At 44.8% G+C, this 24,613-nt stretch overlaps 1 protein-coding gene across 1 annotated transcript; it reads left to right on the forward strand.

Annotated features, from left to right (window-relative positions):
* Positions 1-95: 95 nt before the first annotated feature.
* Positions 96-24,613, forward strand: megf8 (multiple EGF-like-domains 8). Its single transcript, XM_071544252.1, has 44 exons — positions 96-229; positions 1,138-1,327; positions 1,506-1,669; positions 1,774-1,983; positions 2,183-2,363; positions 2,819-2,907; positions 3,219-3,432; positions 3,588-3,771; positions 4,245-4,390; positions 4,505-4,615; positions 4,782-4,933; positions 5,130-5,231; positions 5,428-5,575; positions 5,958-6,121; positions 6,508-6,711; positions 7,238-7,438; positions 7,708-7,953; positions 8,062-8,180; positions 8,321-8,452; positions 8,668-8,781; positions 9,025-9,108; positions 9,782-10,021; positions 11,006-11,190; positions 12,105-12,318; positions 12,519-12,759; positions 12,900-13,032; positions 13,168-13,418; positions 14,047-14,157; positions 14,352-14,470; positions 14,600-14,825; positions 14,928-15,099; positions 15,416-15,579; positions 15,715-15,850; positions 15,956-16,187; positions 16,303-16,429; positions 16,525-16,735; positions 17,224-17,438; positions 17,532-17,727; positions 17,859-18,027; positions 18,236-18,428; positions 18,955-19,125; positions 19,330-19,460; positions 20,268-20,400; positions 21,316-24,613. Exons 1-44 carry the CDS (start codon positions 206-208, stop codon positions 22,810-22,812), a joined length of 8,646 nt encoding a protein of 2,881 aa, XP_071400353.1. The 5' UTR covers positions 96-205; the 3' UTR covers positions 22,813-24,613.

A 24,613-nucleotide genomic window follows, 5' to 3' on the forward strand; every position in this document is an offset into this window, starting at 1 on the left:
GGATTTGGCAAAGCTGGCTAATACTAGCTAGCTAGCGAACAAGCTAGTGGAGTAACGTTAGTGTGTGGTAGATCCTGCCACAGTCCTGTGCCGTGATTCAGAATCACTAGTGACGCTAGCTAATTCAGCTAGCTATCTGCTTTAGCCACTAGCTAACGACAAGTTAGCTTCTGTGCTAAGCTGGTCACCGAAAATGTAAATTACAATGGGTCCGAAGAGACGGGAACTGGTGAGTATGGTAATACAAGATTGCTAACTAACCAGCCAACGGCCCTTGGCTTTTAACGTTATTCAGCTGGCTAACGTTAGCTAACCTTTCGCACTAACGTTAGCCTTGTTTTGATAGCCTGCGGAGACGTACTGGTTGCCAATGTTATTAGCTGATCAGTTAGCTAGCTATATATAAGGAATGCAATAAATACATATTATTTGGGTGTAGAACATTGTTTGTACAATGCGTTACAGTGTTACCTACTTAACCAGCTACCTATGCAACCTAATTGAGCTGTCACCAGGCATTGGTGGTGGTGGACAACGTTAATAGGGCTAACAGTTAGATGTAGCTGGTAGTGGCATTGCAGTTCGTACAAGGCAGGGGTCCAGGTTTAATAACTACACAAGTTTACAGTGGTAAATCACTGCGGCACAACACTAAGTGCTTCTGAATCTAGCTGCATATTCGATGTTGCTCTTGAGTGACGTTCAGTGGATCCTCAATGATGAGATTCAGAAACGTGCGTCTTGTCAAAGATGTAAAAGTAAAAAAATTATCTAGGCCTGTTAGCTGGAACTTTAGCAAAATGCAGTCAGGCCTCTATTCCTGCAGTTTACTGTTGTCAGATCAGCTGATTCTTGGATTACCATGAAACATTAAATTTCTGTCACTGATCTACGATCACAGAAGAAAGAAGCCCCTTTATGCTGTTGCTGGCTCAGTTCATCTGCCCTGTTTGGTAGATTTGTGACCAGACAGTAGTTCCTGTCTGTCACTGTTTTCACAGATTTTAACAGATCCTTTACAGATTGAAATTGTGTGTGTTGTTTCTGTGTTGGCCCATATCTTTGTTGCATGGCATGGCTGCAATATCCTTGTTGATATATAATAATATCTTCCACTTTTTGTCTCCCCTCTTCCAGGTGGTGGGAAGGATGGCCTCCCTCCTCCCTGTCTCCCTGGTGCTGGTGGTTCTCCTGCTGGCTGAGGCCCCTGGGTGCCAGGCAGGTGACTGTAAGGGCCACAGGCAGGTGTTGAGGGGACCACCTGGCTACGTCACAGATGGACCAGGGAACTACTCAGTCAATGGGAACTGCGAGTGGCTCATCAAAGGTATAATGAGTGAATATATTGTCTTGTGTACAATATAATTGATGGTTAAATCAGATACCTTGCAACCCACATGCTATTTGCCAGTTTGCCTGTAGAGTGAATGCTAAACTGATGTGGCTTAGCGCTCCAGCTTGAGCCTAATCACATTGCTATTTCCCTCTCATTCTTTATCTCCCAGCTCCCAGCAACAATCACCGCATTGTCCTGAATTTCACCTTTATGGACACAGAGTGTACCTATGATTACCTGTTTGTGTATGATGGAGACTCCTACCAGAGCCCCCTCCTAGCCAGTCTGAGTGGCAACACTCTGCCGCAACCCATGGAAGCCAAGTCTGGAAAGGTAACAACTGACACATGATTCATAATATGAATGAATCCAATAAACATTTTTACTATCTGAAATGCTGACTTCATCTTGCTCCTTTCTTCCACTCTTTGTCCCAGATGCTGCTCCATCTCTTTAGTGATGCTAACTACAACCTCCTGGGCTTCAATGCCACCTACACCTTCTCCCTGTGCCCTGGAGCCTGCGGGGGCCATGGGCGCTGTGATTCATCTACATCCCAGTGCCACTGCCACCTGGGTTGGGGAGGTGTGGACTGTACGACCCCTCTGTGCTCCCAGGCGTGCTCCGCACATGGCCAGTGTGACAAGGTAAGAGGAGGGAAGACAGATGCTAAGGGGATAATGAACACAGCGTGCAGACAGTAATGATCTCACTGAATGATCCTTGATTATGCCTCCTCAGTAGTGCAGCGATTTATTTGAAACACTGATTGTTGAATTTACTATTCATATTTGCCTTGTCATTGGAATTCGGCGCTCATTCTCCTTTTCACATGTTCTCTCTCAGAAAGGAGAGCGCTGTCTGTGTAACTCAGGCTTCCTGGGTCAGAGCTGCCAACTCGGTCTCCGTGACGATAGCGGGGCGGGGCAGTGGTGGCGCGTGAGTGAGGGAAACCCCTACACCCCTCCCAGGACGGGTTCTGCTGGGGCCTACCTGTCCTCCACTGACGCCATGTACCTGTTTGGAGGTGAGGGCAACGCACCATTCACTTACATTTATTTGTAATATTCAGTGAGCAAACCCACCTTCAGCTCCAACTTATCAACAGATGGTAGGTAGTGCAGTTGCAAGCACAAGGACATGGTGTAATAAAGATAGTAAAGAATTCACCAGTGCTATGGTTATTAAATTTGAACTTGTCCCACTAACACTTGGAACACCTGTTTAATATTTAGATGTCAACCAATCTAAACATCAACAGGTTTATCTTCTGCCTGTAGGTCATCCTTTTATTTGCGAATACATAGTTTCACTGTGATCCTTGCTCAGATGATTGAATTTTGATACCGTTGCGAATATAATCTAGTAGACCAGATGGAAGACTTGACTAAATTCAAGTTATTTTTGTTGTCTCTGGTATGTGATAGTGTTTAGGCTGTTTAATGACAAAGATGCATGTTTGATTGTTGTTTTTCCCGCCAGGCTTTGACCTGAACAGAGCTCTAGGTGACCTGGTCAAATACAACTTCACGTCCAACCAATGGGAGAACAGGTCTTATGGTCACTCCCCTGTAAGTGATGATATAAACACACAGTCTACTGAAAATATGTATCATGTAGCTGTGACAAAAGTTTGTCCTTTTTAAAGTATTGTTCCAGAAATGATCTATCCTTTACTTTTTCCGCTCAGACTGATCTCTGTCTGATCTCCTTCTCAATTCGATCCCTGTTTTGCATCTTTTCCTGCCTCTTCTCATTTTTGCTTCTTCCTACTCTATTTTTGCATCTCATTTTGAACACAATTGCTCTTATTCATTGTTATATACTTCCTATAATTCTCCTCCCCTTTTGTCTCACACTCTCTTTCCCTCCTCCTTATCAGACGGCCCGTCATTCCCACACAGCAGTAGAATGGAAGGGTAATATGGTTATCTTTGGAGGAGAGCTAGCCAACGGCGCTCTGGCCAGTGATGTCTGGATGTACCGCCCAGTCCAGGACGACTGGCAGCAGCTTGGCTCATCAAATTCACCCGGAGCTCCTAAACTGGCCAATCACGCAGCAGCTGTAGTGGACAGTTATCTATATGTATTTGGAGGTGCGTTTCACATAATATTGTCACCCAGCAGCCTATTTAGGTTATTTGTCTGTATAATGAAAAAGTTTGGTAGATAGGCTCAAGTTAATCCCTTGAGAGATAAACAGTACCTAAACAGCATCTTTCCTCTTCCTCCCTACTTCCTTGTTTCCTAGGTCGCACTGAGGAGGATATGTTTTCCTCCTCTCTGTATCGGTTCGGCCTGCAGGGCTCTGGGCTCTGGGAGACTGTTCAGTTTACCGGGGGGAAGCCGCCGGCCACCGCTGGCCACTCCATGGTGTTCCACAGCCCTTCCAGGATGCTGCTGGTCTACGGGGGCCACAGGCCGACCACTGCCAGGTACGCACCCACACTCATGCATGAACATACACACTCACGCACACATAGCTAGGTCCAGGTAGGGAGAGCATGGGAAAATTAGGTCTGTGTGTCAGAATTTGGCATTAGTGTAAGAGGGTGTGTTTCTATTGCTGGTTGTTAATGATGGAGGGAACAGCTTGCTGGCTATTTATGGGGCATGTCTATATTTGCTTGTTTGAAGAGTGCATATGTGATATTGCCATTGTACACGTAAAGTGAATTAGAAAAAAAAATTGCAATTAGATCAGATAAAACTTGAATGAAGTAGCTGCAGCAGCCCAGAATAAGATATAGATAAAAATAGAATGGGTAGAGAGTATTGAAGATAATGCAAGCAGTTACCAACATATTGAGAATGTTGCAACAAATATAGATAGAGCATCTTCACTGACAGATTTCACTAAAAGTGCACCTGCTGTTCTCACTTACTTTGTCCCTCCACTTCATCTAAGGTTCAGTGTGAGGGTGAACAACACTGACGTATTCCATGTGGACCGGCGGTTCTGGACGTCTTTCCGCTCCCGTTTCCCAGCCACCGGCCCCAGAGAGAGAGCCTTCCACTCGGCCACCGTCATCGGAAATTACATGGTGGTCTACGGTGAGCACAACGACCCTAGAGAAATTAGCGGACATGATGGGTCTTGATCGATCCAGCCCCGTTTACATTTCTTTGTTTCTCTCCATCTCTTTCCTTCCTGCCTCTCTCTCCCAGGGGGGAATGTACATATTCACTACCAAGAGGAGAAGTGCTATGACGAGGAGATCTTCTTTTACCATCTGGGCTGTCACCAATGGGTGTCCGCTGGGGAGAGCTTGTCACACAGTGAGTTCCTGTAGACACTGACTTCCGTAACCACTCTGTCACACACTTTCTCTCTCACACACACACACACACACACACACTGTTTTCATCAATAACTTGTTCATTCTCTTGCACTTTGTCACTTGCACGCATACGCTACATACAAATTTGTCTACATTTTTCTCAGGAGGGGAGGCGGTGAGGGGCCGTTACTCGCACGTTGCTGCTGTGATGGAGGGACGAGTATTGCTGGTTGCTGGGGGTTACAGTGGCGTTGCCCGTGGAGACCTGGTGGCTTACAAAGTTCCGCTGTTCGTCAGCAGCGACCCAGGAGACCGGGTGAGTGAAGAAAAGTCACGGAGCGAGGGCACAGGAAGTCCTGTCACCGGGGAGTTTGGCAAAATGGTCCACAGCGTGTAAGGACTCATGGGAGAGGGGATAACGAAATGTGGTTGGGAAGAATAAACAAGGATTAGAGATAAGTTGAAGTGCACATTGCAATAGTGTGTGTATGTGTGTGTGATGCTTTTGTCAGGATGCTGTTTGTGCTGAGGCGCCAGATGAAAGCATGTGCCTAAAGAACCCAGAATGCAGCTGGTGTGAAGGCCGTTGTCGGGAATACCAGCCCACTAATCCGGTAACACTTCCCCCAGCTCTGCCTCACTTTATACAGATGCATAATATATAATTGTTAGTAACATTTAAAATGTGCTATTAATATATCCATTCCCATAATGCCAGGCACCCAAAAAATGTTTCTACTCTGTGTCAGTATGAATGTCTGTGTGTAGAGATTACCGTTGCCATTGGTAACCACAGTTGTGTGTCCACAGTGTGGCAGCACCGGGTGCCTGGGCCTGGCACGCTTCCTGTCTGACTGTCAGTCCTGTCTCGTGTTCAGTGGCACTCCAGCCTCTCTGGCGCGCGCCCCCGGTGACTTCGGCTGGTGTGTCCAGAACGAGTCTTGCCTACCGGTGTCAGGTGAGACCCAGGGAGGAAGAAAGGAGGGCAGAAAAGAGAGGGGCTGTGCTGCAAACTTAAAACAAAAGAAGTTGGGAGTTGACATGGGAGGGACTTGACCCATTTTGGGCGCTTTTCAGAGGTGAAACTCGATGACTTGACTGCGCTCAGCTGAAATCGGACAGGCTGCTCAGACCACGATTTGAGTCACCTCTCCAATTACATACGTTCTCGGGTGCAATCAGGTCATCTTGTTTCACTCCTTTTGAATGCACCCCAAACAAGATGCATTGATTGCACTGGTTCCAGTACAGTAGTGCATTGTAGGAAACTGCTGTATTATGAGATTATAAGAGGTCAGGTGTGTTCTTTGTGTACTGACCTCTCCCTCTCGGTCTCGCAGAGCGAAGTGCGTGCCGTGTGGACCAGATCTCAGGGGCGTACGGCTGGTGGGGGGAGCGTACCCGTTTCCTAACCTCCCTCCACTCCTGTCGCACCGAGAACTATGTCCCGGGACTGCACCTGCTCACCTTCCAGCACCCCCGCAACGACTCCCAGCCTGACAAGGTACGGAGTCCAAATCTCAAGCTGTAACTGTACTCTGTTACTACTACCCCCCCTCTGCATATACTTACCCCTCCTTCCTTCCTCCTACCCTGCTTTGGCACTTAGACTCCACTGCAGGTCTCAAACTCGAATATTATGATTGATTCTCTTTTATTGATAATTTCTATCTTATGCTCTTGCCCTCTTGACGCCTTGACTTTGTTGCTCACTTCTCATTTTGTTGTTTCTGTTTCTCTTCTTGTTTTGCAATGCGCTCATAGAGAGGCTTCCTTTTCAAGTAGTTTGTCAAACTTGTAGAGCAGTCTGTAGAGAATAGTGCTTCTGTTGATGTGTTTCCACTTCCATCCATCCTCCACAATCCTCCATCCTCCTCACCCCCTCGCCAGGTGTCCATCCTCCGCAGCACCACCATCATCCTTAGCCCCACCACAGAAATGGACGTAGCCCTGCAGTTCAGGGGCTTCATCCACCCACTGTGGGGGGCCCCTCCACCTGTGCCCCCTCCCAGTGAGACCGTCTCCATGTGGGCTCGCATCCAGAGGCTCCACTTTGAGGCCCGCATGGCACCAGGACCCAATTCCAGCCAACTGGTGAGAGAGAGGAGTGCATGCTAACACTGTAAATTGTGTCTAATTGTGTATCCAATAAAAGTTGTTTTAAAGCAAATTGCTTATCTGGAACTAGGGGGGGGGGGGTTGTACTGGAGGAGGTCAGGTAATATAATTTTCACTGCCATAATTCAGTGATTTTTATCCCATGTGGAATAGCATTATTTGTGATTATTATAGAGCCTGCCTCCCCGTAGGAGTAATTGTTTCAGGATAAATAACCCACTGTTTATCAGCAAGCTCCCACATGCTCTGTAATTCTAGTACAGTCTAGATTCACATTCTGTGTTTGATTCAGATTACCACCACCTTTAGCGGTGTATAATTGCCAGCAAGGCGACATCCATGTTGGTTGTGCCTTTTGATACATTTTCTGTTTATTGGATAGATTTTTTAATTTAGTTAGCAGTAGTTGTTCATTGCTATTTTACTGAGCTCCACTTTGCACTGGTATTTCTTTCTTCCCTCTGTCTCATTCTCTGTCCATCTTTCCCCTTTCGGATGATAGGAGGTGGTGGGTCGCTGGGCGGCACAGCAGGAGAAGGAGCTGAAGCTGCTGGCTCGCACAGATGGGAGTAGACTGTTCCCCAACCTGACCAGGGGCAACCATTACCTGGTTCAGGCTGAGGGCTATCTGAACAACTCAGGCTCAGGACAGACCAGTGAGATGGCCCTGATCTGGAACAGAACTGCTCTGCCTGGAGGGAGCGTGAGTACTGGCACAGTTAAACCTACAGTATACTGAGAAAATGTTCATCTCCTGTCAAGGACAAATGCACTGTCAGTGGAGAAGTGAATGCATATCATTCAACAGCATTTATGGCTGTATTAGGTTCATATGAAATATAAACCTTTATAAATAAAACACATAAATAGTGTGTTCTTTGCATTAAAATTTTTTCCACAATGAATTTCACTCACAGCAGAATTTCCTTTCCTCTCTTTTTCCCTCAATTTGCTCTTGTTTTTTCTACGTAGGAGATCTCCTTCCTGTTCTTGGAGCCGTACCGCTCAGGTTCCTGCTCGGGGTACATGTCTTGCCTGGCCTGTCTGTCGGACCAGTCCTGTGGCTGGTGCCCGTCCCTGTCCCGCTGCCTGCTGCGTGCCAGTCCTGACCTGGAGCCCTGTCCTGAGGAGCAGGGAGGGGGACAGCGCCATCTGCTGTTGGCTCCACAGCACTGCACCTTGTGTGAAGAGTACAGGGACTGCTCCGCTTGCACTCAGGTACATCACAGATAACACCCAGGAAAACTATTAACATCGTCTAGCATTATGCTACTATGTACTATTATGCACTATACATTTGTATCTTAAGTTAACTTTGTCCTGCAGGACCCATACTGTGAGTGGCAGATAAACTCCAGCAAGAAAGGTGACTACCAGTGCAGCCGACGGGGAAGGCTAGATGGATCCATTCGTGACCCAGGAGGCTGTCCTAAAGTCTGCAACCAGTGAGTAGTAAAACTGTACTTTTTAATACAGTGGTTAACAGTTAATTACAGCTAATATAACATGCTCTCAATAAGAAACTACAGCTCCTGACACCCTCATTGTTGTCCTTTCTCTTCCTTAATCTCTCTGTCTTGTAAAGGAGGAAGACGTGTGGTGAGTGCCTGTCTAACTCCAGCCAGTGTGCATGGTGCGAGTCGGCCCAGGCCTGCTTCTACTTTGCCGCCTACCTCACAAAGTACCCCTATGGAGAGTGCAGGGACTGGTATGACAGGTATAAACTGTTTCTTTTGGTGACTTTAGCTTGAACACATCTTACATTCACATTAATATTCACACAATTAAATAACAAGACAAAGAACAGACAATATTAAAACGTAAAAGTTAAACATTTGGTGGTGTACTCTATATTTTTGGCTCGTCAGAGCCATAAAACTCACCTCATATCAATAATCGAATAATCTGTCTCTTAATTCTCCTACCTTCCAGTGTCCATTCAGTTCCCCAGTGTAAGCAGTGCTCGGCTTTAAACACTTGTACAGACTGCCTGCGCACGTTCCAGTGTGGCTGGTGTGGTGACTACAACAATCCCACCATTGGAAAGTAAGTTCTGCCAGAGAGCCACTGATTAAATTACTGATGAATGAATCCTTATGTTTGTCTTTTATTTATTTATTTCCCCCGTTCTACCCAGATGTCTGCAGTAATTTGATTTTTTTTGGACACAAACTCCTATTCATTCCTAATGGCAATTACTGCTCTCTTGGTTTGTTGTGTTCCTGATCACATCGTAGAATTACTGATGTGTGAATACTCGTGTGAATACTCATTTTTTTCTCTTCCCAGATGTCTGAGAGGAGACTGGGCAGGAATGGATGACCCCTCTGTGTATAACTGCAGTGTGGCTGTGGCTGAAGTACGGGCTGCAAAGTAAGATACCACTCATGACACCGTCCAGTAAACTCTTACCACTCTGCTCTAGTGAAACTGCAGCAATGTAAATATATGGCTTTTTTCCCAAACTAGGGCTATTGTTGTATGTTATGTGGATAATGTAATATTTTATATGTTAACTTAATCTTGGGGGTGGTGTAAACTGGGAGTAGGGAGACTGTCCTTCAACCAGAAAGTTAGTTTATAGTTTCAAAACATTCATTAGCTGTATTCAATTGAAAATAAATCATTTGGACAGCTTTTTGTTTCTTTATTTTGGTTGCTAAATTAGTCTTAAATTCAATCCCAGGTAGTGTTTAAAAAACTTCTTAAAAACTCTTAAGTTTTGCTTTCTGAAACTGGCAGATACCCTGGAGTCACTACCAAATCTAGAGGACAAACTAAAAGAGAACTTCTCCATTGGATCAGCAGATTATTGCAAAAAAAAGGTGTTTTAAATTTACATTAATGCCCATAATCTATAGACCATGATAAGTCAAGTCAACCACAACTCCACAAACAGGACAACTATACATCAAAGTCCAGTTATTCCAATTTACAATTGCAATTTACAGTGAGTGTTCCCTCTGTCACCTTACATGTGGCACATGGTGATTTCCCTCCTGTGTGGCCTCCACCTTTCATCTCTCTCCTTGTCCTGCTCCTCCAGCCCTGAGCCCCAGACCTCAGCCCCCCCTCGGCCCATGGAAATGGAGATGGAGATGGAGCACCTGGACGACGGGGAGCAAGACGCCGTCTGGTCCTACCCCACCTGCCCTGATGTGGAGGAGTGCAGGCTGGGCCTCCACAACTGCCACCTCTTCGCCACCTGCGTCAACACCCCCACCTCCTACGAGTGCCACTGTGAGAGAGGATACACAGGGGATGGCACTCTGCACTGCAACCAGACGTAAGTAGGGCTGCAACTAACGATTGTTTTCATTGTCGATTAATCTGTCGATTATTTTCTTGATTAATCGATTAGTTGTTTGGGTAACACTTTATAATAACCATCATTAATAAATGGTAAATTGATAGTTAATTAAACTTTAGTTAATAGTTATTTTACTGTTAACAAACAATGAAATGATCATTAATAATGTTTACTAATTATTAGTAATGCTATAATTTATGTTATTTTATCTTTCGTTTGTGTAATATAAAATCATTTGTTTATAAATTATATATTGTATCATAGCTTTTTACCCGTTTTACCGAAGCTATGATACAATATATAATTTATAAACAAATGATTTTATATTACACAAACTAATGATAAAATAACATAAATTATAGCATTACTAATAATTAGTAAACATTATTAATGATCATTTCAGTGTTTGTTAACAGTAAAATAACTATTAACTAAAGTTTAATTAACTATCAATTTACCATTTATTAATGATGGTTATTATAAAGTGTTACCGTTGTTTGGTCTATAAAATGTCAGAAAATGGTGAAAAATGTCGATCAGTGTTTCCCAAAGCCCAAGATGACGTCCTCAAATGTCTTGTTTTGTCCACAACCCAAAGATATTCAGTTTACTGTCATAGAGGAGTAAAGAAACCAGAAAATATTCACATTTAAGAAGCTGGAATCGGATAATTTTGACTTATTTTTCTTAAAAAATTACTCAAACCGATTAATCGATTATCAAAATAGTTGGCGATTAATTTAATAGTTGACAATTAATCGATTAATCGTTGCAGCTCTAGACGTAAGAGTCCTGTCTTAAAATGTGTTCCTTTTTTGATTCAACTCTCCACTCTAGCTCTCTTAATCTGTCTTCTTCACTCTTTCCCTATCTGTCTGTCTGGATTGCATTTTTAGGCCTAGGAGAATGAAAAGTGACATTTTGAATTAACACATTAATTTTGTTTTTTCCCTCCCGCAGCTGTTACAATGAGTGTCGCGAGGGCCAGTGTAGCGGCAGTCCGCGTTTTGAGTGTGAATGTTCCCTGGGCTGGACGTCCGACCCATCCACTCTGGTTCTGAGTGGTGTTGAGTGTGATGTGGACTGTGGCTGCAACTTTCACTCCACCTGTATTACTGCTCCAGGGATCTGTGACCAATGCCAGGGTGAGATATAAATAGATGGATTCGGATGGCCTGGTTTCAATAGCTCGTTCTCAGTCATATTGTATTCTATCATTTCTTGCTGCAGCTACAGTTTACATTTACATTACAAATATATTTTGAAGCTACATTACAAGGATAACATTGATAAACAATTTTATAACTGAATTTGGAATTGCATACTAACGTGGACTGATCCAGGCACAAAGCCATTTTATACCATTTTATATGAGATTCATTCATCCAAATAAAATTGTATCACAACTTATGTTGCGGAACAAGTGGAGTTGGGAATATTACTGATGTAAACTATATATGTAAGTTGGAGTTGTTGTTAACAGTGACTTCTCTTTTGGTTCATTCACTTAAAATCCCATTGGCTGTTCCCAGGTTCGGTGTCAGATTTCAGACTTGGAGAGCCTTGGGACGCTTCACACCACATGAGCCCAGCCAGATGAAATCAAACACATTTGAAAAAATATTGTTGGCTTCTGACTGGTCTAGATGTTGTTTAGCCCATTCTGTTTGCTGGCTCGCACAGCGAGAAGGCATTACGTGCCGAAAGGTCGATTAAATTAAAACTTTTGCATTGGAGTTGTGCATGTGAGGCTTCTCCCTTCTTTTGATGTTGAGCCCATTCACACCACAGGATAATCAGCGCTGACTGTTTAGCCTGAGTGCCACCCCCCTCCCCAGCCCCAACTCACCCTATTAGTCGGGATGGTCCACTCAGGCTTAGACTGTCTAGTGTGACCTAGCCTTTAGATTAAAACACATGTTCACAACTGGGAGCTGCACAATACAACCACAGTCCTAGAGCTCCATTTAGTTGAGAGTTAGATTATATGCACTGATAAATTCTATAGCTCCCTAATGCTTCCTTTGCCCATCTTGTTCTGTCTTCTTCACCCTCTCAGACTGGACCACAGGCCCCCACTGTGAGCACTGCCGTCCAGGCAGCTTTGGTTCAGCCCTGGCTGACGGCAGTGGCTGTGTGCCCTGCGAGTGTAACGGACACGGGGACCCGCTCCAGGGCTACTGTCACAATCAGACAGGCCAGTGCTACTGCACACACAACACGCAGGGACCACACTGCGAGTCCTGTCTGCCCGGTTACTACGGAGACCCCAGGTAAGGATAAAACTCATGTCTTTTCAGTTTTTTGTCTTTATGTGCACTGATCGAAAGTAATCTTAGATTAAGGAGTGGAGATTAGAGTGAGATGTTGATGAAAGTAGAGTTTAAAAATGGTGGAATCATCTTTCGTTGATTTTTATATTCGGATCTGTTATCACAACTTGTCTATCATGACATCTTTTTCTTTTCCTCAGCAACAATGGCACATGCTTCCGCCAGTGCCAGGGTCGTTCTGTGCTGCTCTCCTCCACCTCCTCCTCCCCCCTGCCCCTCTCCTCTTCTCTGGGGTGGCGAGGTGGCACTGGGGGGAAAGGAGGCCTCTCTCATTGTCTGTGGGTCCTGTCTGTGACTGAGAACCTGGCACCCTGTCTGCCCAGACAGCTGTGTCCCCCTGTGGCTCTCACTCTACACCCAGACTCCCACACACAGTGTACTGTGAGTACTAATTTGACATAATCATTCACACACATGCACACACACATATGAGCGTATACATGTTTGCTTTGCTATGGCATCAAATTGCATCAGTATTCCCATAACACTTCCCCTTACCTTCTTTACGGTTTATTCTGCAGAGCTCCTATGTCTATGTGTTTGACGGCCTTCCTCGTTTCCTGGGCAACGGAGTTGTACATTCAGACCACAACCTCATTGGAGCATTTTGTGGCACCACAAGGGCTCAGCCTATCACTGTGGAGGCCACCTCAGGTATCCCTTGATGCCTTACTTAAATCTGTGGCACTGGCTCATCTTGTTTATTCACTAATAAACATTTTGACAGAAGAACAACATAAAATAAAACAAATCATTTTACAACACTCTGTTCTCCTTTTTTACCACCAGGTGTGATCTCGGTCTACTTTGAAGCCAACGTCTCCTCAAACAGACCCCAGGGCTTCAATGCTTCTTTCTGGGTGCGGCGGTGTCGGCAGAGCACAGACGGGGGTGAAGAGGGGTCACCAGTGTGCCAGGGTGGGGCCCAGTGCCACGGAGGGCTGTGCCAGTGCCCCCAGGGTTACGGAGGACCCCACTGTGACCGGCCCATCTGTCCCCAGGACTGTGGACTAGCAGAGGGAAGAGGATCTTGTAATATAGTAAGTGGTGACAATTTATAATGAGAAGTTTTCATTTTCCAACTTTACCTAAGTTCCTCTTGGGGCACGGGGGTCCTTGTCTGGTAAAATATGGAAAATTAATTTCATAATATCCAGGCCTGGAAGTTTTTGGGAATTCTGGAAAATTGTGAGAAAATATTGTTCAGTGTCAATACACAAATTGTAGACCCTCTGCCATATTGTGATATGTGTTCAGAATAATCTTCAGCAATAAAATAATGTTCAGCTGTAGAATGATGGGTGTTGCTGATCGTCATATTACCCAGCCATTATAAGCACATATCATACTGAACTAGAACTGAGCAATTAATGAAAAAAAAAAAAAAATCTAAATCGCAATATGAACTTCTGCAATTTCCAAATGGCAGAGGCTGCAATTCATTCCTTAACAGAGAGTAACGTCTCTATAAAATAATCGTAATTAGATTTTTTTTTGTCAATATCGTTCAGCCCTATATTGAACACTGACCAGATTCTTCCAATTCAAGAAATTCAGGTCTGGAAGTCAAGTATGGACTTTTGAAATAAAAAAAAAAATGTATAAGAAAACTGAGGGTACCTTTTCCCAATGTCTAGATCACTAATCCACATGTTTTGTTTGTCGCAGTCTCTGGGAGTTTGTCTGTGCTCAGACGGCTGGGCCGGCTCAGACTGTTCTGCTGCTCTGGACTCCAGCAGCCTGGTCTGGGAAACACTGCTGGACACACAGCTTACAGTGGTAGGAGCAGAATGTAGCTACACATACACATGGAAAAAATCACACATTGAAAAAGTTTCATGACCACAGAATACATACCACTTTCACAACCACAGAATACACAATATAACACAGACACACTTCATATGAATGTTGTTTTGAACATTTAATATGTGAACTCCAACATTAGAGTAACTTTTACTCTTGCTCCACAGAACCAGGCCCACAGGTTCCTCCACAGGATGGGCCACTCTCTGGTGTCTGGACCACAGGGGAACCTCTGGATGTATGGAGGACTCTCTCTGTCAGAGGGCATCCTGGGAAATGTCTACAGGTAGGAGAGTGTGACCTGGATTGTAACTGTCCAGGACACGGTAAAAGTCCAGTTCTGAATAGTATTGTGGCTGTGAAATGTATATATTTTTGTAATAACGTCTCTCCTTCTGGTGATTGGTTGGTTTAGATATTCTGTGTCAGAGGGGCGTTGGACCCAAATGTTGACAAGCTCAGTGGAAGAGGGTTCTGCTCCCAGCCCTCGCTATCACCATGCTTCTGCCCTGTTGACCAGTCATGAGTCTCAAGGAGCCAGTCACAACTTCATGCTGGTGGTGGGCGGGGTTACTCAAAACGGTGTTGCCATGGATACCTGGAGTCTCAATCTCAGTAGTTTAGTCTGGAGAGAATACAAGGTTTGGATTAATTCTATCATGGAAATAGAAAACATTGGCAGTATCTATTGAACTGAAATTGAACTATCTCTAACCAATTTAATTGTCTTCTTCCTCTGACAGAGTTCAGTGCTGCCCCCGGTGGCAGGCCACACTCTGACGGTGCGTCGAGACTCTTCTGTGCTGCTGATAGGAGGTTACTCTCCAGAGAACGGCTTCAACCACCACCTGCTGGAGTTCAGCCCTCAGACTGGAAACTGGACTGTTGCCCCCCATACCGGCACTCCACCTACAGGTCTTGAAGAACCATGTGGCCCTTTGCTTGCTAAGAGTTGTAACATAGTTTTTACTTGGTGGAAAACTGACTGGCTAATGAACCACCTAAGTTTGGACTACACATAAGTACTAATGCCATCTTAATTGTAGACCATGGTGTTTTGATGGATGGATGGATGGGCAGATAGATAGATGGACAGATAAACAAATACATACGATAGATGCATACATACATACTTACTGACGTAGACATGCTGTAGTATTTGATCCATAGCAAACTCTGACTTGTTGTTGCACTCCAAACTGACTACTGTCCATTTTTGTTCTCAATTCAGGTTTATATGGCCATTCAGCAGTGTACCATGAGCAGACTGATGCTGTCTATATCTTCGGAGGCTACCGTTTCCATGTGGAGACTGTGGAGCCTTCAGGAGAGCTCTACAGTCTGTATTACCCCAACCTCACCTGGTCTCTGCTGGTCCCCTCACAGGGTAATAAGGTATGAGCCCAGCCTCAGCCGGCCTGTCAGCCCTTTCACAGGGCAATACATTAGACAAGCCAACCAGTTCTATATTGGTCTACTGCATAAAGATAACATATCTATTCTTGCTGTATCGTCATCTTTTCTCTCCAGCCCCTATCACGTTTCTTCCATGCTGCAGCCCTGATCAAAGACACCATGGTCATTGTTGGAGGGAGGACAGAAGAGGAGGACTACAGTAACTCGGTGTCTCTCTACCAGATCAACTGTAACACCTGGATACAACCAGGTGGCTGTCTTAATGTCTCTCTGCGGCTCCAATTAAGGTGAAGTCATTTTGGCTCAATAACTTAACTACTCATTTCTTTCTTTTCTCTTCCTCTCTCTCTCTCAGCTTCAGCTGTGGGCGAACCCGTTAACCGTTCAGTGTGTCTTGCCATGACAAGCTGGGGCAGCCGTCTCTTCCTGTCAGGCGGCTTCAATGGGGTCACGCTGGGCCGACTCCTAACCCTGACCGTGCCCTCTGACCCCTGCGCCCTGCTGCCCACACCAGAGGCCTGCAACACCACCACAGGCAGCTGCGTCTGGTGTAGAGGCACCTGTGCCTCCTCCGATACTGCTGAGAGGTACCACATCTGGATTAAACCATCTCAATAACTGCATACTATGTTCCTGAGCTGGAGATCATATACAGTACATCTACTCAATATAATAACTACTCTCTCCCTCTGTCTCCGTCAGAATGGGCTGTTCCACTGGGCTGTCTCCCTGCTCCCCCACTCCTCGTCAGCCAGATCAGTGTCGCAGACTGAAGACCTGCAGCGAATGCTTGGCCCGACACCCTCGGACATTCTCCAGCCCATCACAGGTAACGTACAACGCACATACTCCAACACCGCCATCAGCTCAAAGAGAGACAGATACGAGCTGTTTGTAAAATCTACTCTTGACTGAATCTTCCAGCCTGCCCTGCAGTGTAAGTGGTGCACCAACTGTCCAGAGGGGGCCTGTATCAGCAGCTCCGTCAGCTGCACGTCTGAACACGACTGCAGGATCAACCAGAGAGAGATCTTCCTGTCCAGCAACTGCACTGAGACCAGCTGTGAGGCTTCTGACTGCCCCAAATGCACCGCCTCGGGGAAATGCATGTGGACCCGCCAGTTCAAACGCACAGGTACGGGCGATGGAAGAAATTCTGAATTCACTACAAAACAAAAAGGCTCTCTTAATTGTCAACCTAGTTGTATGTACTGTATGTGTATGTATTTTTTATTTTTCAAAATGAATAATTGTTGAATATTGGAACATTGGTAAGACTGAAACATTTAATTTAATTTAGAACATTCACTGTAGTTGAAAATAATCAAGATGTTGATGTAAGATACAAAAACTGAGGTAAAATAATGTGGTTCCTCAGATCATTAAGACTAATGTGTTTAATAATTGTGATCACATCATCTAGCAGAATTACCTGTTTTTTGCCAGAACTGTGAAACCCTTATAAAAATCAAGTGTCTTATAAGTTGCAGCTGAGTTTTGGTAAATCTACATTCAAGGTTTTGATTTCTCATGAGGGTTTTTTTCTCATGAGGGGTTTTTCTTATGACTGATTAACAACCCTGGCCTGTTTTTAATCGCTTAACTGTGTTGCGATTCCTGCAGGCGAGACCAGGCGCATCTTGAGCGTGAACCCCACCTACGACTGGACGTGTTTCAGCTATGCCCTGCTCAACGTCTCCCCCATGCAGGTGGAGTCATCTCCCCCTCTGCCATGCCCTCCCCCCTGCCACACCCTCCATAACTGCAGCCTCTGTCTGGGCTCCCGAGGCTCTGATGGGGGCTGGCAGCACTGTGTGTGGAGCATGGCTCTACAGCAGGTAAGGCTGGTATCCTTGAGCTTTACAGATTATTTGGTGTTTTCAAAATAAAAGCATCTCACTGAAACGTCAACCTCTCTCCCTTTCCCCTAGTGCATGAGTCCGTCTTTTGTGCCTCTGCGGTGCGAGGCGGGCCAGTGCGGTCGTCTGCTCTCCGGAGGGGACTCCTGCTCCCCCCAGTGCTCCCAGCTCACCCAGTGCTCCCAGTGTATCGCCAGGCCTCAGTGTGGCTGGTGTGCTGCCCGAGGGGGGAATGGGGCTGGACGCTGCCTGCAGGGTGGACTCGATGGTGAGAAATAGCTCTGAATCACTGACACTGACTGGACCAAGGAGGTGTTGAGGAACGTAGGGTGTAAATAGTCCAATGTTGAATTCACATAATTGTTTTCGCTCGCCTCCCTCCATCCTTGTCTCTCCCAGGTGTGAGCGAGGGGGTTTGCCCGCTGAGGAACAGCAGCTGGTCTTTCCTCCACTGTCCCGAGGAGGACGAGTGCGCTAACGGCCATCACCACTGCAACAGCACCCAGGACTGCCATGACCTGCCCCAGGGCTACCACTGCACCTGCAAACACGGTTACATACTCAGCAGGTGAGGTCGCCGGTCAGCTCCTTTAAAAGGCTAAGATCGATATTTCCATTCAGTTATCGTGACATAGGCACTGAATACATCAGGATTGTTGAAAAAGACGTGAAGATGTGAAGGGAATCATTTATTTGAAGGATTTATCGTCGATCACAATACCTGGAGTTTTAAGTTTTACCCATGCTCTGCTTTCTGTTTTGTTTTTTCTTTCCAGTGTTTCTGGCCAGTGTGAGCCGGTGTGTGCACAAGGCTGTGTGAACGGGACGTGTGTGTCTCCAGGAGTGTGTCAGTGTCACTTTGGCTTTGTGGGGGAAAACTGCTCTTCTCAGTGCAGCTGCAACAAACACAGCAACTGTGCTGGTGTTAACAAACCGGACGTTTGCCTAGAGTGCCACAATAACACCATAGTGAGTCGTTGGAGAAAATGCACACACACTAGGGCTGGGCGATATATCGTATAATATCGATATTGTGATATGAGACTAGATATCGTCTGGGATCTTGGTTATTGTTATATTGTGAAACTTGTGAACTTAAATGTTACTTCTTCCTGGTCTAAAAAGCTGCGTTACAGTAAAGCGATACAATTTTCCGAATTTATTAGCCTGTTCTGGCTGAGTAAAATGAACAATGATTGGCTTTACCTGCTCATCATATCCATATTACTATTACTGATTACATATTACTCATTACTAATGATCAAATTTTTCTTGTGTAAATATCTTATGATTCCCCCAAAATATTGTCACATTATTGATATCAAGGTATTTGGTGTAAAATATTGTGATATTTGATTTTGTCAATATCGCCCAGCCCTAACACACACTCACACTCAGAGACATACACACATACTTACATTCTTAGACATTTTTGATTCATTCACTGGTGCATAATCTGATGTACAGACTGTAATTGTCCTTCCCACAATTCCAGGGCAAGCATTGCGAGAAGTGCAAGCCTCTGTTTGTGGGCTCTGCCAAGGGTGGGGGGACTTGTCGTCCATGTCGAGAGTTTTGCAGAGGTAACAGCGCTGTGTGTCTCTCCCGGGATGAACATAAGAAAGCCCTTGAGAATCTACGGCTCTACCCTCTGGACTCCGTCAGCGTAAGTGCTTGGCATCTTAGATAGTGTGTACTTTGAGTAGGGACCTGTAGATTGACTCCCATAAGCTTTTCCTGATTATAAGTGAATACGAATATGCCAGCAAGTCTTCTTGGTCTTGTAAAGATGGCAATTATTAGAGCACAACCTCTGTTCTGGCTCCTTTATTGAGTTTTGGGTGTCCGTGTTTCTTTTTCCCTTTATCAGATTCAGAACTGGGTATCGGAGGGTCCCACAGAAGAGAATGCGGTGTGTGTGAGTTGCCAGAACAATAGTGTTGGAGACAAGTGTGAAAGCTGCCTCAGCGGCTACTTCCTACTGCAGGGGAAGTGTGAGAAGTGAGTGATGTTTGCGCTGAATTTCCATGCTATGAAACCGTCAGTTGAGTTGATGAGCAATGTGTAGAAGTTCTACTATTGATATACTGTAGTTTAGCTTGGGATGCACCAAAACTGATACTGGTATTGGATTTTGGGTCAGTATCAGTCAGTAATAGGGTGCTGTTATTGGACAATTTCCCTACTGAAAAAAATCTGATACCAAGAGGCATGTGAGACACGGCAGAAAAGCAAAGATTTTCTGTCTTTTTGACACTTGAATGTTAGATCTCTGCAATTGAGAAAACACGATTCGATCGTATTATATTGATATGTTATATCCTAAACTACTTTAAGTTTAACTTTGGTTTTTGATCGCTGCGGGAAATTGGGTCAGTGGAGCAGTATTATGAAAATGTATAAAGAATATGAAGTATGTACAGTATGAAAAGAAATGAAAATTCTAAAAAAAAAAATAAATAAATATGACGATACATGCAATATAAAACAAATGAGAAAATATTAAGATAAATAAATGTATATTATACATGACAGGATTTCCAAAATGTGCATCGTATTCACATTAACAGGTCTACAGAAGACCATACACATATACAGAAAGGTTTGCAGATGTGTGATGTAAATAACTGCTCACAATGTATTAAATACATTACATTTACAGACATAGATAAGAATGCACAGATTTGCATACATGCATTATTAGCTGTTTACTAGTCTGTTTTTTTTAAGTAAAAGATCATTACTCAGAGCATTACTGAGTAGAATCAGATCATTACTCGTGCTCAGTTTTGCCCCTCTGTCCTGCAGGTGTCAGTGTAATGGCCATGCAGATACCTGTAATGAACACGATGGGACAGGTTGCCCCTGCCAGAACAACACGGAGACCTCCTCCTGCCTCAGCAGCCCTCAGAGTGACCGGAAAGACTGCTACAGACAACAGGTAAACACATCCTGGAACTAATTTATTCCATCAAGCGTGGCATAAGAATTTTGAGAATATTTTAATGTGCTGTTTGCCTGCACACACAAAGCGGCCTGTGTGGCCAAACATTTTTGCATGTCCTTTTTCTGCATATACAGACAAGAATTGAAAATAGAGAAAAGGTTCAGAATTAAGTAAGCTTAAATGTTGTTTTGCTGCTTCATATCTTCCTGTGTTGTTCTAGTGTAGTGTCATCCGCAACTCAATCTCCCACCCCCAGAACAACGTACCAGTGTGGTCGCTCTGACAGGAGTCACAGAACTTGACAAACATGGAGGAAAGCTTGGTACTCGCTATGTTGCATTTGCGAAGTTTAGCCCAAAAAAGTCTTTTTTTTGGGCTGGCTTTTTCCAAATTAGCAGAAAGACACCCTTCATTCTGGAGGGAAAATGTTTTATTCCTACTTTCTCATGATTTGAAAAATGAAAATAGAAAAAAATAATAACATTACCACTGTCAACCAATATGATAAATGTTTTGTTATGAAAACATATTAAAAATACTTTCTGTTGACTTATATATTATATACTGGAGAGAGTTTAAGATTTTCTGTAACACGCACCAGTGCTTATCTTTATGTTACTACCAGCTATTGTGATGCTCCATTAACAATGCAGAGTTTGGAAAAATCTGTATAGGGCACCAATCTGTTACTGTCCGTCAAACATCCTCTATTGGAATCTCCATCGGTCTCCATCAAACCAGTGAAGCATGAAGATGTGAACGCAGTGTTATTTTCTGTTTTGATTTCACAGCTTTTTCACACCCAAGTAGCCTTTTGACCTGTGAGCATGTTGTTGTTTTTCACTCACATGTGGTATTTGCTCAAACTATATTCATGTTTTGCTCTGTTACTATCAAATTCCCTTTTAGTGTGCCAAGTGCAAAGACTCCTTCAATGGCACACCGGTGAACGGGCGTCAGTGCTACCGCCAGTTCAATGTGGATAGTGAGTGCTGCTTTGACCCCACGTCCCAGACCAACTGCTTCCATGACCCCACCATCCGCAATCTGCCCAAGGGGCGCACTGTCTTCTTCGCTGCCCAGCCAAAGTTCACCAACGTGGACATCCGTGTCACAATTGATGTGACCTTTGGTGAGGTGGAAGTGTATGTGTCCAACTCTCATGACACCTTCATTGTGGATGTGGACCGCCAAACGGGCATTCACACCATAAAGATCGAGGAGGAGTCGGCGGCTCGGGGAACGGCGACTGGGGCAGACAAGGAGTCGCCTCCTTCCCCAATAAAGTTCTTTGCCAACGCCTCGTCCGGTCTCGGGGGTCCCATGCTCTCCAGCAACCCCTTGCAGCTGCAGGCCAAACCCCCAGGGGCAGAGAGAGAAGTTAGGGAGGAGCGGGCTGAGGGACTCATCTCCTACATCACTGTGTGGAAACCCCAGACGGTGCTGATCGTCCGTGGCGTTCGGGATCGTGTGGTGATCACCTTCCCCCACGAGGTGCACTCCCTGAAATCCAGCCGCTTCTATATCGCCCTGAGAGGGGTGGGAACCGAGGAGAGACTGGGCGAGTCCCAGGGCCTGCTGTTTCTGCGCCAGGACCAAGCCCATATCGATCTCTTCGTCTTCTTCTCTGTTTTCTTCTCCTGCTTCTTCCTCTTCCTGTCCGTCTGCGTCCTCCTCTGGAAGGTTAAGCAGTTCCTGGACTTCCGTCGGGAGCAGCGCCGGCACATCCAGGAGATGACCAAGATGGCGTCTCGGCCCTTCGCCAAACTCACCGTCTACCTGGAGCCCGAGGAGCCTCAGCTCATCTACCTGCCAACAGCTGGCGGAGGGGGAGGCAGCACCGTGTCGCTTGCCCACGCCCGCACAAGCAAGCTAGGCGGTGTGGTGGTGGGCCAGAGGGGCAGAGCGGGCGCTGTCTCCTACAAACACGACCCGGGATCCGGACCCACCGCCCACCACCACCATCACCTGACCCTGGGTGGAGGAGGCAACAGCGGCCAGCACCTGCCCCTGCACTACCTGAACACCCACCACTATGCCAGCACCACTGCTGGCACCCCAGCCTCGCACCATCACCACCCATCGACACACAGTGGCTACCAGCACTTCTGCCGCTCCGACCCATTCCTCTCGCAGCTCATGGGCTTCTCCTATTCCTCCTTCAAGGTGGGGCCCATCACCCTGGAGCCCACGGACGACGGCATGGCTGGGGTGGCCACCGTCCTCATCCAGCTGCCTGGGGGCATCTTGGCCCCGAACCGTGCCTGTCTGGGCTCTGCACTCGTTACGTTGCGCCAGAACCTGCAGGAATATTGTGGCCACGGCAATGGAGGAGGGCACCCAGGGGGCGGTGCAGGGCGCAAGGGGCTGCTAGGTCATCAACACCTCACCACTATGGCTATGTAGAGGGACAAACTAATGACGCAAATGGAAGAAGAGAAGGCTAATAGACAATAAATGAATTTTTTGAAAGAAGCATAGCTGCAAGTCAAAGAAAAACTCATGTCATAGCCAGTTACAGTCAGCATTATGAACAGTCAGATCAGCATTACGAACAGAGTTGTACATACACTGTATAATTAATTACTGAGTGTCGTTTATTGTATTATGTATTGCTATACTGTATTTCAATGCTTCACATGACCAAGCCAGCTGTCTCTAGAATGCACTACAACCGCTATACGTATCAACTAAACAATGTGGCATCCCGTCTGTGATCACTACAAGAGGTATGAGCACTCCTGACAGCCAGTCACACACAAAGACTTCAGCTGGACTGTCTTTTTTTGCATTGACCAATGGAGGTGGAGAGGAAGAAATCTGCTTACTCTGGAACCAACATGTGCTTTATACCCCAGAAAGTGACAATCAAAATTGCCGTTGAGAACAAGAGACGTTGAAATTAGTTCAGCCTAACGTGCAAGATTTTGATTGTCAGCGTAGGTAAAAAAAAAAGTCAAAGTTGCTTGTGAGATGGTTTTTATATCATAGTAGATATGAGTGATTATAATTGTGTCTCAGTATATGGCAGGCTTCTAAGCTACATGTTTATGTTAAACTGACTCAAAGCTCTGAGTATATTTTTGCATATTCACCTGCCCTGTTACATGGTTGATGTTGTATTTGTTTTTCTGCTCATCTGCCTTCACTACATCTTGCCTTGTCTGTGAGTCAACAGGCTCACACTTAACACTTGTGTTATGGAATTGTGTGGTGCAGCTTATGAAAGACTGAATAAGAAGAATAACACATTTTACATTTTGCTTTATGAATTGTCTTCGCAACAAATGAAGGATAACATCTTCAATATCTGTTTTCAATTCCGGACAGTATTTTAATTTAATAACATAACAGGCTCAGTGCTCTTCCATAGAACCCATCAGCGGAATGAAGGACTGATCTATAATTTTGGAACATTTAATTACATTTTCTTGATATGAAATGTATGTTTATGTTTGGCTAGTTTTGCTGGACTGCTATTTTCAGGCAACTCGCCTGCTTGGATGATTGTATCAGCCAATCAGATCTACAGTTTGATTAAAAAAATATATATAATTGGTCATGTGACAGTCAGTTGGACAAAAAACAATATGGAAATTGTTACTCTGTTGAACGATAATGAAATGAACGATATTGTATGGAACGAGACAGTTGAAGCTGAAAGTTGTATTCTCCTGGTGAGAGACGTATGAAAGAAAAAGACTCTCAAGCATTTTCATTTTCAAGGAGCCTAAATTACTTTTTAGTATTTTTTTTTTGTATTTCTCTTTGTTTTCTTTTTTGCACTGCATGGAGGCAATGGGCTCAATTATTCGTGTATGGATGGCATACAGTGTCATGGAGAAACTCAGAATGGTGCTACTGGATTCTTATCACAGAAAAAAATAAATCATGACAAATGTTCTCCTGAACTGTATATTCACAGCTTAGTCAAGCAAAATAAAGTTCAAATTAATACTGTCACTATTTATAGCAGCCCTCCACGAATAAGCGTTAATACTGTTTTGTTTTGTCTCGTATCTTTTTTGTTTGTTTGTTTTTGTTTTGTTTTTTTGTTTTTTTTAACACGCTTTCTTTTTTTTGTACATAACTTTCTTTTGCTGTTTGTTTTTGTTTTCAAAGAAGGGAACAGTGTTGTACAGAAGATTGTTTATGCCTGAAGATTCTCTGTCCTGGTGATGAGTTGGCGAAAATAAAGTCTGTGGAA

The sequence above is a fragment of the Centroberyx affinis genome, unplaced genomic scaffold (assembly GCF_046629955.1).
Source record: "Centroberyx affinis isolate AG114_WGS23_722 - 3 ecotype Tasmania unplaced genomic scaffold, CSIRO-AGI_Caff_v1 ptg004508l_1, whole genome shotgun sequence".
In the NCBI taxonomy this organism is placed as follows: domain Eukaryota; kingdom Metazoa; phylum Chordata; class Actinopteri; order Beryciformes; family Berycidae; genus Centroberyx; species Centroberyx affinis.

Bases quoted from the DNA above. Each gene is read 5' to 3' on its own strand.
- megf8 (XM_071544252.1), top strand. From the start codon at position 206: ATGGGTCCGAAGAGACGGGAACTG. The intron at 4,391-4,504 runs GTGAGCACAACG...TCTCTCTCCCAG, and splicing joins AAATTACATGGTGGTCTACG to GGGGGAATGTACATATTCAC. The intron at 12,760-12,899 runs GTGAGTACTAAT...TTTATTCTGCAG, and splicing joins ACTCCCACACACAGTGTACT to AGCTCCTATGTCTATGTGTT.